The sequence below is a fragment of the Camelina sativa genome, chromosome 4 (genome assembly GCF_000633955.1).
Source record: "Camelina sativa cultivar DH55 chromosome 4, Cs, whole genome shotgun sequence".
Classification (NCBI taxonomy): Eukaryota; Viridiplantae; Streptophyta; class Magnoliopsida; order Brassicales; family Brassicaceae; genus Camelina; species Camelina sativa.
Window position 1 is genome coordinate 16,923,920 of NC_025688.1, and position 14,709 is coordinate 16,938,628.

General features: G+C 35.2%; 4 protein-coding genes across 4 annotated transcripts; all 4 read right to left on the minus strand.

Moving 5' to 3' along the window:
• Positions 32 to 2,599, minus strand: LOC104780839 (UPF0481 protein At3g47200-like). Its single transcript, XM_010505382.1, has 3 exons — positions 1,919 to 2,599; positions 1,315 to 1,844; positions 32 to 729 (listed from the first exon to the last, which is right to left on the minus strand). The coding sequence occupies exons 1-3, from the start codon at positions 2,557 to 2,559 to the stop codon at positions 305 to 307; spliced, it is 1,596 nt and encodes a 531-aa protein (XP_010503684.1). The 5' UTR covers positions 2,560 to 2,599; the 3' UTR covers positions 32 to 304.
• LOC104780840 (UPF0481 protein At3g47200-like) lies at positions 5,136 to 7,005 on the minus strand. Its single transcript, XM_010505383.1, has 3 exons — positions 6,288 to 7,005; positions 5,651 to 6,186; positions 5,136 to 5,560 (listed from the first exon to the last, which is right to left on the minus strand). The coding sequence occupies exons 1-3, from the start codon at positions 6,983 to 6,985 to the stop codon at positions 5,136 to 5,138; spliced, it is 1,659 nt and encodes a 552-aa protein (XP_010503685.1). The 5' UTR covers positions 6,986 to 7,005.
• On the minus strand, positions 7,604 to 9,691 carry LOC104780841 (UPF0481 protein At3g47200-like). The gene is made up of 3 exons (XM_010505384.2): positions 8,957 to 9,691; positions 8,349 to 8,869; positions 7,604 to 8,096 (listed from the first exon to the last, which is right to left on the minus strand). The coding sequence occupies exons 1-3, from the start codon at positions 9,622 to 9,624 to the stop codon at positions 7,669 to 7,671; spliced, it is 1,617 nt and encodes a 538-aa protein (XP_010503686.1). The 5' UTR covers positions 9,625 to 9,691; the 3' UTR covers positions 7,604 to 7,668.
• LOC104780842 (UPF0481 protein At3g47200-like) lies at positions 11,160 to 13,014 on the minus strand. Its single transcript, XM_010505385.1, has 3 exons — positions 12,290 to 13,014; positions 11,681 to 12,189; positions 11,160 to 11,584 (listed from the first exon to the last, which is right to left on the minus strand). The coding sequence occupies exons 1-3, from the start codon at positions 12,892 to 12,894 to the stop codon at positions 11,160 to 11,162; spliced, it is 1,539 nt and encodes a 512-aa protein (XP_010503687.1). The 5' UTR covers positions 12,895 to 13,014.

A 14,709-nucleotide genomic window follows, 5' to 3' on the forward strand; every position in this document is an offset into this window, starting at 1 on the left:
CTTTTTGTCCTTCGTTTATTGGGCTTGGGCCTATATGGGCCGAAATAGATTCTACGGGATTGTGTAATTTTAAAGAGATTAAACAAAGCTGGAGAACTGAATTACATAATTATTATTTTCTTTGTTCACAACATATGGATTGAATAATAATAATATGTAATCACAAACTTTACTATCATGACAAAAAGGTTTACCATGGCTAAACCCAAGTGTTACAACATCAATGTTCTTTCTTAAGCTTGAATGAAATGTATTACATATAAACACAAAAAATCCTTCGAAATGATCAAAACAATGTATAACGTTAAGAAGGTGGCTTATAATAAGCATATGCAGCGTAAAAGCTTTGAGACAAAGTGAGGACTAGTAGTATAACTGCAGCACAGAAAGAAACAATCGCCCACGGATTATTGAAGTACTTATGTTTCAAAGTCGCCCTCCAAGCATTCCACTTATGATCGTAATAACGGTTAACCTCGATCGATAGCCGAGATAGATAGCTATCTCCTGTGTCGAATACAACTTCTTGACATAAACGGTTGAACAAATCCGCGACTTCGGAATCGCTTCCTAGCCAATGTTCGATGATACCGCAGTAGTGTAAGTAGCTAACATCTTCGTGAGAATCTATTAGGTTGTCCATGAAGATTATGTAGGATGTTATGTCATTGGTTGAGTCGATATGACACTGCTCGAAAGCTATAAGATTCAGAAAAAGAGATTTGGTACCTACAAAATATACAATAGAGGAGGAATTACTAAATTTTGTTGAAGTGTATTTGTCTCTATAGAAATTTCATTCCAGCTAGAAGATACTCTATTCCATTGCTTAGATCATTTTGAATTAATCAGTATGACATTTGCTTACTTAAGTCACTTGATACATGAGTAGAAAAGTCGAATAAAGTCGGTCAATATATGTCACACACATTTTTTTTTTTTTTTTTGATAAATGAAAGTGAAAAAGAAAAAGAAGAAAATATAATTTTGGAACGGAAAATTATAATATAAGTCAAAAGTAGCATTTTATGATGCATAGTGCATACCAAATCATGATCCCTAAATAGTATAATTCTTTATCCATCTTCATGCATATGACATAAAGAACGGGACATGCATGGTAATTGTACATGCTGCATATGACATCATGATCCCTAACTAATGTATTCTTTATCAATCGATACAAACGAGAAAAGTATCAATTTGATGTGGATTGATCAATCAAAAAGGTGACAGATGAGAAAATAAAAACTGTATAAAAGCATATGGGGGCAGGAAATTAAAAAGAAGAAAATGCGTAAAACGTGAACATACCGTCATGGATAAGTAGCCTCGGTATTTCTAAATAACCGTTTTTGAACTGAATATCCCAAAACCGGTCTGTTTTTCTTCTCCTGAATTTTATACCGGCCTCCCTTAGCTCCGTCACACAATGTATCAGTTGTTGACGGCGCTTGTCCGCCACGCGAGTGTCCCGAGACCATCTCTTTCTTGTTAGCCTCGGCTCCGGTTTAGGACTAGTCCGAAGCAGACTGCGACGGAAAACATCTAAACAGTGCAACTCGCCCATGTCGGCGAATGGGTCAAAGGCTTTATCTCTTGCCAACGAGTTCTCGAGTTTTGACTGGTCCGTTTTAGTCAACGGCTCGTCCGTTGGCATTAGTGGATCAAAGAACCGAATTGCTAATTGTGCCACTAAACCGGTTTGGTTCCGTGTACCAAGCTGTAACTCTAATAACCGGTTTAAAACGAACAAAGGAAGTTGATTTTCTAGCATTACCATGTCACGTTGAATCGAATGCATCGATCCTCTCATCGCAAAAACTGGATCGTTACGTGCATATCTACACAAACATCAGCGGTTAAGAAGTTATTTGAAAGAACCGGAAATAACCAGCGATTGAAAAATGAGGCTTACCCGAGTTCGGTGAATCCTTCAACAGCTCCTCTGAAGAGCTCAAGAACAAAACAACCATCAAGAACAAGCATTTCGATGAAATCGTTACTGTTTAAACTTAAGGGACCTTCGTAACAAGCTCGAGCCTTTTCCTCTAGCTCTCTCATGGCGTCGATATACATTTTAATGCCTTGGTTCGTACGTTTCAAGACTCTGTTGACCGCACGCCATTTGTGACGGTCCATAGACCGGAGACGTTTCTTACCGTGATGGTACGGACCAAGCGAGACGGTTTGAGGGAAGTAGGATTTGTTGTCGTTTTCTTGAAGGTAATATGGAACTCTGTAGATACAGAGCTTTCCCCATATTGTCGTGTCATCGTCTCTGTGTGCTTGTTCGAGCTTGTCTGTAATCGAGATCACCCAATCCTCTCGTGAATCTTTTGGGCTCTCTTTGATCACATCGATCTTACCGGTCTCAGATTGAGTCTGCTCGTGGTTATGATTGTTTAGGCCTTGATCGGATCTTATAATTTCGGGTAAACCGTGGAGGTGATCTTGACTTATCGGTTCATATTCTTGGTTTTGGATTTCGAGTTTTTCACGGATCTTGAGGGTGAGTAAGTACCAGCTCAACATGTCTTTGTAGAAGACGGCCACCATTTTCTTTTGTTGAAAGCTTTTTCAGGAAAATGAGAGAGGAAGAGAGAAGCAACTCTATGTGAATGATTTGAAGCTATAATTGGTTACTTATTGTAGTACTCATGGACCCAACTGATCTGTAATGACAACAACCATAATTAGATATTTCTATAACACACACACACATTTACAAATTTGAAAATAAAGTTACAACTAAAAATTAAATACTCCATTTAGCTACTAAAGTACACAAATTAATTGGAACCGTGTTGGATTAAAAATTGGGGAGGTCATGTACTATAGGAAAAATTACTTGGATCAATATAAAGTTATGTGTAACTATAATATTGTAAATGTTTTTTTATTCTTGTAATGTAAATGTTTTTTTGTCAACCTATAATAATATAAATATATATGAAGAGTAAAGGATATCTACGAAAGGGCTTCATTGTCCGTAGATAATAGAATTTTGCTATTTACCATTCAATTTTACATACCCTTTCCTTTTGGTTTGAGTACGAATCCATAACGCATCCAAGATGGGTAAGAGGTATAATTGCCCAACCATACTAGAAAGACGCTCGTATGGGGAATCTGAGAGTCGTTGGACAAGATAAGATTATTTGTCTTGTCAAATTTGGGTATTTCAAAATAGAAAAAAAAAAAAAAGCACAAAACAAAAAAAATGCTCTTCTTTAGTGTTTTCTTTCTTCTCAATTTTTTCCTTTTGCTCTTTGTGTCAACTTGAAATTCATATTTCATCATGGTTAGTGATATATCTTGTGGGGGTTTTGGGTGCATTATGGTATTTTTTTTCTTATATCACAAGCACAAATTAAGACTAAGAGAAAATATAAAATGAAAAAAAGAATTGGTGAGAGCATAACGGAACATGTACACTACACAGCTAGTGAGGCACATGGCACGACCTCACCATTTATCGTATGGATGATGTTTTATTAGTACCGGAAACATTGTATTTGCTTATTTTTTCTAGCCTAACTTATATAGGGTGTGACCGATGGAGACAATATGCAAGAAAACTAGATATTTACCCGCGGTACACCGCGGGACTATATTTTTTTTAGAAATGCAAAATAAAATTTCTTTATTATATTAACTATATATGTATATAATATATTTTGTATTTTTTAATCTACTATAGTTTTATATCAATAGATTCTGTAGTGTATAATTTCTATTGTCTACATGTAGTGGTTTATTATATACAAGTTAGAATATCCTTATTATTCATTAAATTTAATTTAGTCAACAAATATATTTTTTTGTGATTTTTCTTTTTCATTTACAATGTCGAGATAATCAGATAATAGTATTACATAATATATTCTATTTTATAATTATATGAGTATACTATAATTTGACTTTGTAATTTTGATTGTTTTATCTCTATATCATTTAACACTTTGTATTTATAGTTGTGCAAGTCGATTAAAATGGTGGAGTGTTTTTTTTGTAAAGTTTGATTTATATCAATTGTTTCTTATTAGTATGGATCAAAAAATCTACATATTAATATATTAGCTACTGAAAAACACTTCCGTAAAGAAGTAAATTTTTTTTTAACAATTTGTGTCAGTTCAGGCCCCAATTTTTTAAAAAAAATTAAAGTTACTATCAACAGTTTAGTCACTTGGCTTTCAAACAAATGAAAATAAGTTATTATCAATAGGTTTTTTAGAGAATGGATAATTAAATATAAAATATTCAATACTAATGGGTGTTGGTCTACTTTTGAAAATTTGAATAGGAGAAAATCTTCTTATGTTAGATTCCAAATTTGATATTATTTAAAATAAAAAATAATTGTAAAACTAATATTAATGGCATAATTGTAAATAAATTCTAACTCTAGGATTTATTTCATAAATGTCTCAAAAAAATGTATATACAGATGATTAAAAAGGTGTCACATTAAATTTTGGTAAAAAAAAAGAAATGATTTATTAATTTTGGAAAGTGAGTCAAACTTTGGAATAACTGTTGATAGACAACGGTCATTAATTAATGTTTAGGAACAAATTCAAATCTAAACATCATTCTTAGTTGGAGAAGTCGTGAATCAATAGAACTTATAAGGATGTCAAGTTCTATAGTATCCGGACTGATGGATACTACTCTTTGGCAAGCATCGAGTACCAAACTGGTGTAGAGAGCCAATAAAAGCAACATCACTTTGCTTCACAACAAAACAGAGTCTGCAACCAAGTCAAGTTCTGTTTTGAACAAGACCTCAATTGCTATCAAGCCCAACAACCAAACTGCAAAGCCCAATGTCAATGTTAAACCTGCAGTCAGCCTTATCTACAACGGTAATAATGTGTGTGCTGTTCAAGCAGCCAAAAGTGAAAGTTGCAGACTCTGTTTTGTTGTGAAGCAAAGTGATGTTGCTTTTAGCCAATTGGGAGTTTAAGCACTAGTTTGGTTGTGACGGGAAACATGTGCTGTTTAGTTTATTTTCTGATTTTATTCTTTTGCAATACAATAGAATGAAGAAAGTATACAAAAATGTTCGGAAAATACATAATACAAACATTCCAAGTTGAATGAAGGAACCTATGGAATAATAATGGAAATTAAGAAGGTGGCCTAAAATAAGGATACGCAGTAAAAAAACTTTGAAATAAAGTGAGAACTAGCAGGACAAGTGCAGCAAAAAAAGAGAAATATGCCCAAGGATTATTGAAGTACTTGTGTTTCAAGATAGCCTTCAAAACATTCCACTTTCGGCTATAATACCGGTCGACTTTATTTGACAACTGAGATAAATAACTATGTTGAGGATCGAATGCCACTTCTTGACATAACCTATTGAATAAATCCGCAACTTCAGAATCACTTCCTAGCCAGTGCTCGATGATACCACAATAGTGCAAATAGCTAACATCTTCGGAAGAATCTATTAGATTGTCCATGAAGATTATGTAAGACGTTATGTCGTTGCTCGACTCGATATGACATTGCTCAAAAGCTATAAGATTCGAAAAGAGAGATTTTGTACCTACAAGAAACACAAGACCATGGTAACGTAAGTTTTTAGGAGTTATGGGATTCTATAGAAAGAAGTGTAGTAACATATAGTTCAAATTACCGTCATGGATAAGTAGTTTGGGTATCTCAAGATAACCGTTTCTAAACTGAATATCCCAAAACCGGTCGGTCTTCCTTCTCTTAAATTTGATACCGGCTTCTCTTAGCTCTGTTACGCAATGTATCAGTTGTTGTTGGCGCTTGTCCGCTACACGAGTCTTCCAGGACCATCTCCTTCGTGATAACCTCGGCTCTGGATTCGAACTAGGCCGAAGCAGGTTTCGACGGAACACATCCAGACAGTGCAACTCGCCCTTGTCCTTGTCGGCAATTGGGTTAAAGAATTTATCCTTTTCCAGTGAGCATTCGAGTTTTGTCTGGTCGGTTTTGGTCAACGGCTCGTCGGTTGGCATCAACGGATTAAAGAACCGAATTGCTAATTGTGCAACTAAACCGGTTTGGTTTCGAAGACCAAGCTGTAGCTCTAACAACCGGTCGAGAACGAACAAAGGAAGTTGATTTTCCAGCATTACCATGTCACGTTGTATCGAATGCATTGATCCTCGCATTGCAAAAACTGGATCGTTACGATCGTATCTACATGCATAAAAAGTCAAAGTCAACAGTTTAGATAACCGGATCTTAAATAATATCGGCTTTACATTATATTAATAACCGGATAAACCCGAAATTCTAACCCAAGTTCGGAGAATCCTTCATCGGCTCCTCTGAATAGCTCAAGAACAAAACAACCATCAAGAACCAGCATTTCGCTAAACTTGTTACTACTCAAACCAATGGGACCTTCGTAGCAAGCACGAGCCCTCTCTTCAAGATCTTTCATAGCGTCAATATACATTTCGATGCCTTGCTCGGTACGTTTCATGACCATGTTGATCGCACGCCACTTGTGACGGTCCATGGGCAAGAGATGTTTGTTGCCATGGTGGTACGGACCAAGCGAGACAGTCTGAGGGAAATAGGATTTGGTGTTGTTCTCTTGAAGGTATTGAGGTATTCTGTAGATGCATAGCTTGTCCCAACTAGTAGTGGCGTCTTCCCTAAGTGCTTGTTCCATCTTGTCTTTGATCGAGATCACCCATTCTTCTCTTGTCTCTTCAGGTTGCTGGTATCGGGTTTGGAGTTTTTGGCGCATGACGAGAGTGATCATGTACCATGTCAGCATGTCTTTTTGGATCAAAGATGATGGTGGATTGTTTCTTCTTCTTTTGACAGAATACCGCCAAGGAAGAATCGGTCCAAATGGTCGCGGTGGAGGTGGGGGTGGTGTTGGTGGAGTTCTGTTCTTTCTTTTGAAGAAATAGCGCCGAGGTGGAATTGATCTAAATGTTGGTGGTGGTGGAGGCGGTGGTGGAAAAGAAAGAATACGCACCATTTTTGTTGGTTGAAGCTTTGCGAGAGAAAAATGTTGAAAAACAAAGATGTAACAATCATAAGATTTATGCACAGCACACAATAATACGTTTTCTTTTTTGTTTAAACACTAATAAGTTTGTCAAACTGTATAGAGCTGTTAATTAACTAACACCTTGACGGGCCACGTTTTTTTTGTAATTCGTATAAAAATCCTGATAAAATAAAGGCTCTTAAAAAACACTCGTCCCTCACTAGTTCAATTGGTGTATTTATTAATTAAAGTAAAAGTGCTCAATATCACAATTCTGAGTCTTCGATTAATTTAATCTATTCAAGTCACGATGAGATTATGACGTAATCCAAACTCTTATGATCTTGAAATATATTTCAAGGATCAGCTTGAAATATCCAAAGTTTACCACGATTTTGCAACTTACCAATTAAAAAGTTATCGTGACCTTTTTTGTTCGTCTACGACCATAAAGTACAACAAACATTTTTGGTTAATTAAGTACAGCAATATCTGAATTGGATAATCTTTCGTAGTACTAACATAGTAACATATGGCTTCAAGAAAATACAGTGAAATCAATTATTTCTTTATTTTTTATTTATAAATTTTTTGTGGTACAATAGGAAAAACAGAGTGAAAACATACAAACTTTCCAAGTCGAATTAAAGATACTAGAAAATAATAATGACTTATGAAGAAGGTGGGTTAAAATAAGGATAAGAAGTGAAAAAGCTCTGAAATAATGTGAGAAGTAGCAGAATAACTGCAGCAAAGAAAGAGAAGTACGCCCAAGGATTATTGAAGTACTTATGTTTTAAGGTTGCCTTCACGACATTCCACTTCCGGTTATAGTAACTGTCCACCTTATGCGACAATACAGATAAATAAGTGTTTTCGAGGTCGAAAGCCACTTCTTGACATAGCCGGTTGAACACATCAGCTACTTCTGAATCATTTCCTAACCAGTGCTCGATGATATCATAGTAGTGCAAATGCCTAACATCTTCAGCAGAATCTATTAGATTGTCCATGAAGATTATGTAAGATGTTATATCGTTGGTTGAATCGATATGGCACTGCTCGTATGCTATAAGATTTGAGAAAAGAGACTTGGTACCTACAAAAAACACGAGAGACCATAGATTGTTTTTACGTGTCGCAAAAAATTTGGTTCTGATATATTTTCTATATCACGTTCGAATGTACGTAAAATATGGTTAGTACGTAATATTAAAAACCATACTGTTCATATCATATGAATATCCCATTATGATTCCTAAGCGACAATGTAAAAACAAGAATTGAAAATGTAATGGATAAAAAAGATTTTGATAAAACTAATAAAAAGGGAAAAAAAAAGTGAACTTACCGTCATGGATAAGTAGTTTCGGTATCTCTAAACAACCGTTTTTGAATTGAATATCCCAAAACCGGTCGGATTTTCTTCTTTTGAATTTAATACCGGCTTCTCTTAGTTCCGTCACGCAATGTAACAGTTGTTGTTGGCGCTTGTCCGCCACGAGCGGTTTCCAAGACCATCTACTTCGCGACAACCTCGGTTCCGGTTTTAGACTAGGCTGGAGTACACTTCGACGGAAAACATCAAGACAGTGCAATTCTTCCTTGTCCTTGTCAGCAATTGGGTTAAAGAACTTATTGTTTACTTGTGAGTCCTCGATTTTAGTTGATGGCATATAGGTTGGCATTAACGGATTGAAGAACCGGACTGCTAATATCGCTACTAAACCGGTTTGGCTCGGTGTACCGAGCTGTAGATCTAATAACCGGTTTAAGACGAACAAAGGAAGTTGGTTTTCCAACATTAGCATGTCACGTCGAATAGAATGCATGGATCCTCGCATCGCAAAAACGGGATCATTTCGATTGTATCTACAGAACATCAAAAGAATTAAAAAAAAAAAAAAAATCAAAGTCAACAAGTTTAGACAACTTGTATCAGTAATTCAGAATGCTTACTCAAGTTTCGAGAATCCTTCATCAGCTCCTCTGAAGAGCTCGAGAACAAAACAACCATCAAGAACTAGCATTTCCGTGAACTTGTTACTGCTCATATCAATACGACCTTCGTAGCAAGCACGAGCCCTCTCTTCGAGCTCTTTCATGGCGTCAATATACGTTTCGATGCCTTGTTTGGTACGTTTCAAGACCATATTGACCGCACGCCATTTGTGATAGTCCATTGGCTGGAGATGTTCATCCCCATGGTGGTACGGACCAAGCGAGACGGTTTGAGGGAAGTAGGAAGTCTTGTCGTTTTTCTGAAGGGAGTGTGGAACTCTGTAGATACAGAGCTTGTCCCAGCTAGTTGTGGCGTCGTCTCTATGTACTTGCTTCATCTTGTCTTTGATCCAAATCACCCATTCTTCTCGTGTCTCTTCGGGTCGTTGGTTTTGGATTTGGAGTTTTTTGCGCATAATAGAGGTGAGGAAGTACCAGATCAACATCGGTCGTGGTTGATAATTTCTTCTTCTTTTTCTTCTTATAATAATATGCTGTAGAGGAAGATTCGGTCCAAATGGTAGCTGGGGCGGGAGAGGTGGTGGTGGCGGCGGCAGAGGTGGCAACGCCAATGGAAGGGGCGGCTGCGGCTGTGGTGGTGGTGGTTCGTTATTAGGAATTACCATTTTTGTTCTTTCCGGAGATTGAGAGTGACGGAGAGAAAGTTGAAAAGCAAAGATGTAACAACTGGATTAAAACTATGATTGGTTGCTTATATTTATGGATATGTTTGATCTGTAATGACAACAACCATAATTATATTTATACATAATACATATGTGCTATTATGCATACACACGTTACTAAGTTTGACATCTAATCATACTTATACATTAAAATGTGTTAAACAATTTTTAAACGTATTGGATATAATGCCTCGGCGAGTTATGTTTTTTTGTTTGACGTTTCTTCTACAACTCTTAATTAGAGAAAGACTCTAAAAGTCGTGTGACAATTGATATATGTAATTTATATATTTCTTGGAGTGAGATTACTGAGATATTGAAACATTCAAACTCTTATTAAGAAAAGAAAATGCTCACTACACTTATAGAAAAGACTATAATAGATTATTGACTACGATTGAGATTTGAATTCTCCTAACTCTTGTTAAAAAGTAAAAAAACTATATTTTCTCTCGAAATTTCAATAGAAGCAGCAAGTATATCAATAACAATATTATCCAGACTAACATCTCTTTTCTTTGGTCATTTTGTCTCTTCCTAAAAAGAGAGAAATCCGATTTTTGAGAGCATCTTAAACGCTATTCCTTTTATTGTTTCGGTCACATTCTTTGGTTATATATTCCCTGTCTACTGTGGAGGAAGAATCCAATTAAGATGTTATCAACCATAGACATGGGAAACTTGGCACATGGCACGACTTCACCATTCTCGTATGAATGATGAGGTGCTCTGATTAAAAGACAAAGTCTCATAATATATTAAGATTTGAGTATTCGATATTATGCCTTAAAAAAAAAATCGACCAAACAAAAATAATGTTCAGACATGCAAACCCAAAAGAATCCAAGAAAGTCATAACTTTATGATTTAAATATGCCGTTTAAAATTTAGTGTTCAGGCATGCAAATCCATTTCCAAGCATAGAGAACCCAATCAACCTCGACCTTACCAACACATTGTCACTGTCTATGTGAAATCCATTTTAAAATTCTACACTCACGATCCACCACGTTCATTACTATAATCCAAGTAACTGTTTACTTTTTTTTTTCTTCTGTTTAAAATTTTCGTTTTAATGATTGAACAATATAATTAGTCTAAAATTAACCTTAAAAAAATGATTTTCAATGCATTAAGACCACGTTTATCGGTGATTTCTCAAAGCTTTTCTAAAAATTAAAAATTTAAGAAATAAAGAAAAAGTATGAAAGAGATAAAACAGAATTTTTCAGAGTTTCTTGTTTGGCAGAAGAAGGTATGCGAATGAGAAACTCTTATACTTACATGTCTTGTAGTAAGTGGTCCAAATTGTATTTTAAATTAAATAATAATATTTTAATTTTTTTAGATTTAAAAAATATTATTAACCGATGCAGATGCTCTACCTATTTGAGAATCCAAATTTTGCATGCAACGTCACTGTTTTATTTTTAATAGAAGAAAATACAACAGAAATACTGTAAATTAGATGAAATTTATGAAGGTGGCTTATAATAAGCATAGACAGCAAACAAGCTTTGGAAAAATGTGAGAACTAGCAGAATAACTGCAGCTGAAAAAGAAAAGTATGCCCAAGGGTTATTGAAGTACTTTTGTCTTAAGGTTGCCTTCAAAGAGTTCCACTTACGACTGTAATAACGGTTCACTTCGCCAGACAGTTGAGATAGATAACCATCTTTGGGGTCAAAGATCACTTCTTTACATAACCGGTTGAACAAATCCGCAACTTCAGCATCACTCCCTAGCCAATGCTCAATGATACCAGCGTGGTGCAAGTAGCTAACATCTTCAGAAGAGTTAATTAGATTATCCATGAAGATTATGTAGGATGTTATGTTGTTGCTTGACTGGGTATGGCACTGCTCGAAAGCTATAAGGTTTGAGAATAGCGACTTGGTACCTACAAAGAAACACATGAGACCTTGGTGGTTTTTATAAGTTTATAATGGAGTTATGGCCTATAGAAAAGTAGGAGAAGAAAAACCGGTTAACTCACCGTCATGGATTAGAAGTTTGGGTATCTTTAGATAACCGTTTTTGAATTCGATATCCCAAAGCTGGCCGGTTTCTTTTCTCATGAACTTAACACCCGCGTCTCTTAGTTCTGTCACACAATGTATCAGTTGTTGTTGTTGTTTGTCTACTACTACCATTCTCATATCTTCATATGGAATCCCACGATTTGTTGTCTCACTAGATTGGATGAGACTTCGATGGAAAACATCCAAACAGTGCAACCCGCCGTTGTCAGTCAGTTCATCGGATTTTCCCTGAGAGCCCAACGAACTTTCTGATTTGGTCAGCGCCTTGCTTGTTGGCAATAATGTTTTGAAGAACCGAACAGCTACATCTGCCACTATACCAGTTTGGTTCGGTGTACCCGGCTGTAGCCCTAATAACCGGTTGAGAACAAAAAGAGGAAGTTGATTTTCCAACATTACCATGTCACGTTGTATCGAATGCATCAATCCTCGCTTCGCAAAAACCGGGTCATTGGATGCATATCTATTCAACACACAATTTAAAAATCAGACCGATTTAGCTATATATATATATATATATATATGAGATAACTCGATAAACCGGAAAATTTAGTAACACTAACCCGATTTCCTTGAATCCTTGAACTGTTCCCTTGAAGAGCTCGAGAACAAAGCATCCATCAAGAACAAGCATTTCTGTGAACTCATTACTATTCTTCATATCAATGGGACCTTGGTAGCAAGCACGAGCCTCCTCCTCAAGTTCTTTCATGGCGTCAATATACATTTCGATGTTGTGCTTGGTACGTGCCATGATCATATTGACTGCCCGCCACTTGTGACGCTCCATGGGCATTAGATGTTCCTTACCATGGTGGTATGGACCAATAGAGACAGTTTGAGGCAAGTAAGACTTTTTGTCGTTCTCTTGAAGATAAAATGGAACTCTGTAGATACATAGCTTGTCCCAGCTATTTGTTGCGTCGTATCTAAGTGCTTGATCCATCTTGTCCTTGATCGAGATCACCCATTCTTCTCGTGTCTCTCTTGGCTTTTCTTCTTTTACTTCGATCTCACTGGGCTCCGCGTAAGTCTCATTGTGGCTGTGCGAACTTTGGCCTTGATCACGTCTGGTAATTTCACGGAAACTATGGATGGGCACGAACCATGACAACCGTCTGTACCTTCTGTGGGTGGAAGTTGAGCGACCATCCGAAAACAAAACCATGATTTCTGCGGGTTGAAGCTCGGGAGATCGTGAGAGAGAAGAGAAGACAGCAATGTCAAATGTCAATGCAAAGACTTTTTTTTTGGTAAAAGATGTCAATCCAAAGATGTAACTGGCCACGCTTTGTTTCTGATCTGTACTAATAAAAAATAGGAACTATAAGCTCATAAATCCGTCCACGTACGTTTTTAAACAACCAATAGAAATTTGACATATCACTTATTAACATTTTATACAATTTCCAAAAATTTTTATATTGAAAATTATTTTAAACAACCTATCATGATTTGACATGTCATTCATTAACATTTTTTAAATTTACAGAATTTTTTAGAAAAAAAGAAAATTTTAAATTTATGGAAATCAAAGAACTAAGCATAATATCCCACATCGACTAGAAACTTTTTAGACAATGGTTCAGAACCAGTATAAATAAGATTAATATGCTTCCAACAACGAATGAGCAGGAAAACTTGATTTATCAGGCGTCCAAGTTTAACAGTTTTATTTGGTTTGATCTGGTTTTTTATTTGATCAAATTAAAACTTTAAACAGTTTCAAAAAAATATTATCAAATTATATTAAGAATGCGGAAGGTTTTTCAGTGGAAGAATGTGAAGAAGTTGACGATGAAGGAGAAGAAAAAGAGTATAACTAAGAACCAAATGGTAAAAGTTACGTTGACAATTAACATAAAATTTGACAATGAAAATGACAAGAAAGAATATGAAGAATAAGAAAACATTGAATAAAAAACACGAAAACATAGGTGGTAGCGATCAATTAAATTAAAAACGAGTTAAATTCATGATTATAAAATTGTTTCGTTTTTCTGGTGGTCAAAGAAAATGGTTTAGGATATGTGAGGTCATCAGTTTGATTTGCCTCGCCTGGACGTCAAGTTAAATTTATGATTTTTTTTATCAGATTTGATTTTATAACACAACTGATTTTTATATTTTAATTTTTTTCCTTAGTACTAATTTTAATTTTTTTTACGAGATAATATTTTATTACCGTAATCAATCATATATAATTTTTATCAAAATATATCAAATAAACCCATCAAACTATATCAATCATATATAATTTTTTTATCAAATATCAAAATATATCAAATATATTATAATTTTAAAAATTAAAAAATTTAAAATATTATAATTATTGAAACTTTTAAAAGGTTTAAATATTTCTAATATTTATATTATTTTTAAAATTCTGTTAGGTTTAAATATTAGAAATATTTAAACCTAACAGAATTTTAAAAATAATATAAATATTTAAATTTCATAGAAAGTTTAAATATTTAAAACTCTATAAAAAGTATAAGTTTCATTAATTTTTAACCATAAAAAAGTTTATAAATATGTGTATAGTATGTAAAACCGTGGTGGATATGGGGAGTCATGTTGTGTGGTTATGGCAAGTGTGGTGGAGGAGCTAAGATAGGTCAGATCTGGGAAGGGAAAGGGGAAGAAGAGAGACAAAGTGAAAGGAAGATGAAGACAAAGGTTACGTGCAGAGCCAACAAACCAAGAATCCATAGAAACTGAGAAAGCTTCAATAAGAATTAACTGATGGAAAGTGGTGCAATTTATGCTAAGAAACATGAACAGTTCTAAGATGGGTTATTGAGGGCATCTTTTAAAGATCGTAAGGATGTCCGATCGAGCTGAAGCTTTTATGTGGTTGTACCAAGTGTGAGATTTGAAGTATTGTGCATAGAAAGAAGATTTAGATGAATCCACTTTCTTATGATTGTAATCTAAAACATCTAGCACCAAACAATAAAGTCTGATTATTGCCATTACAGCT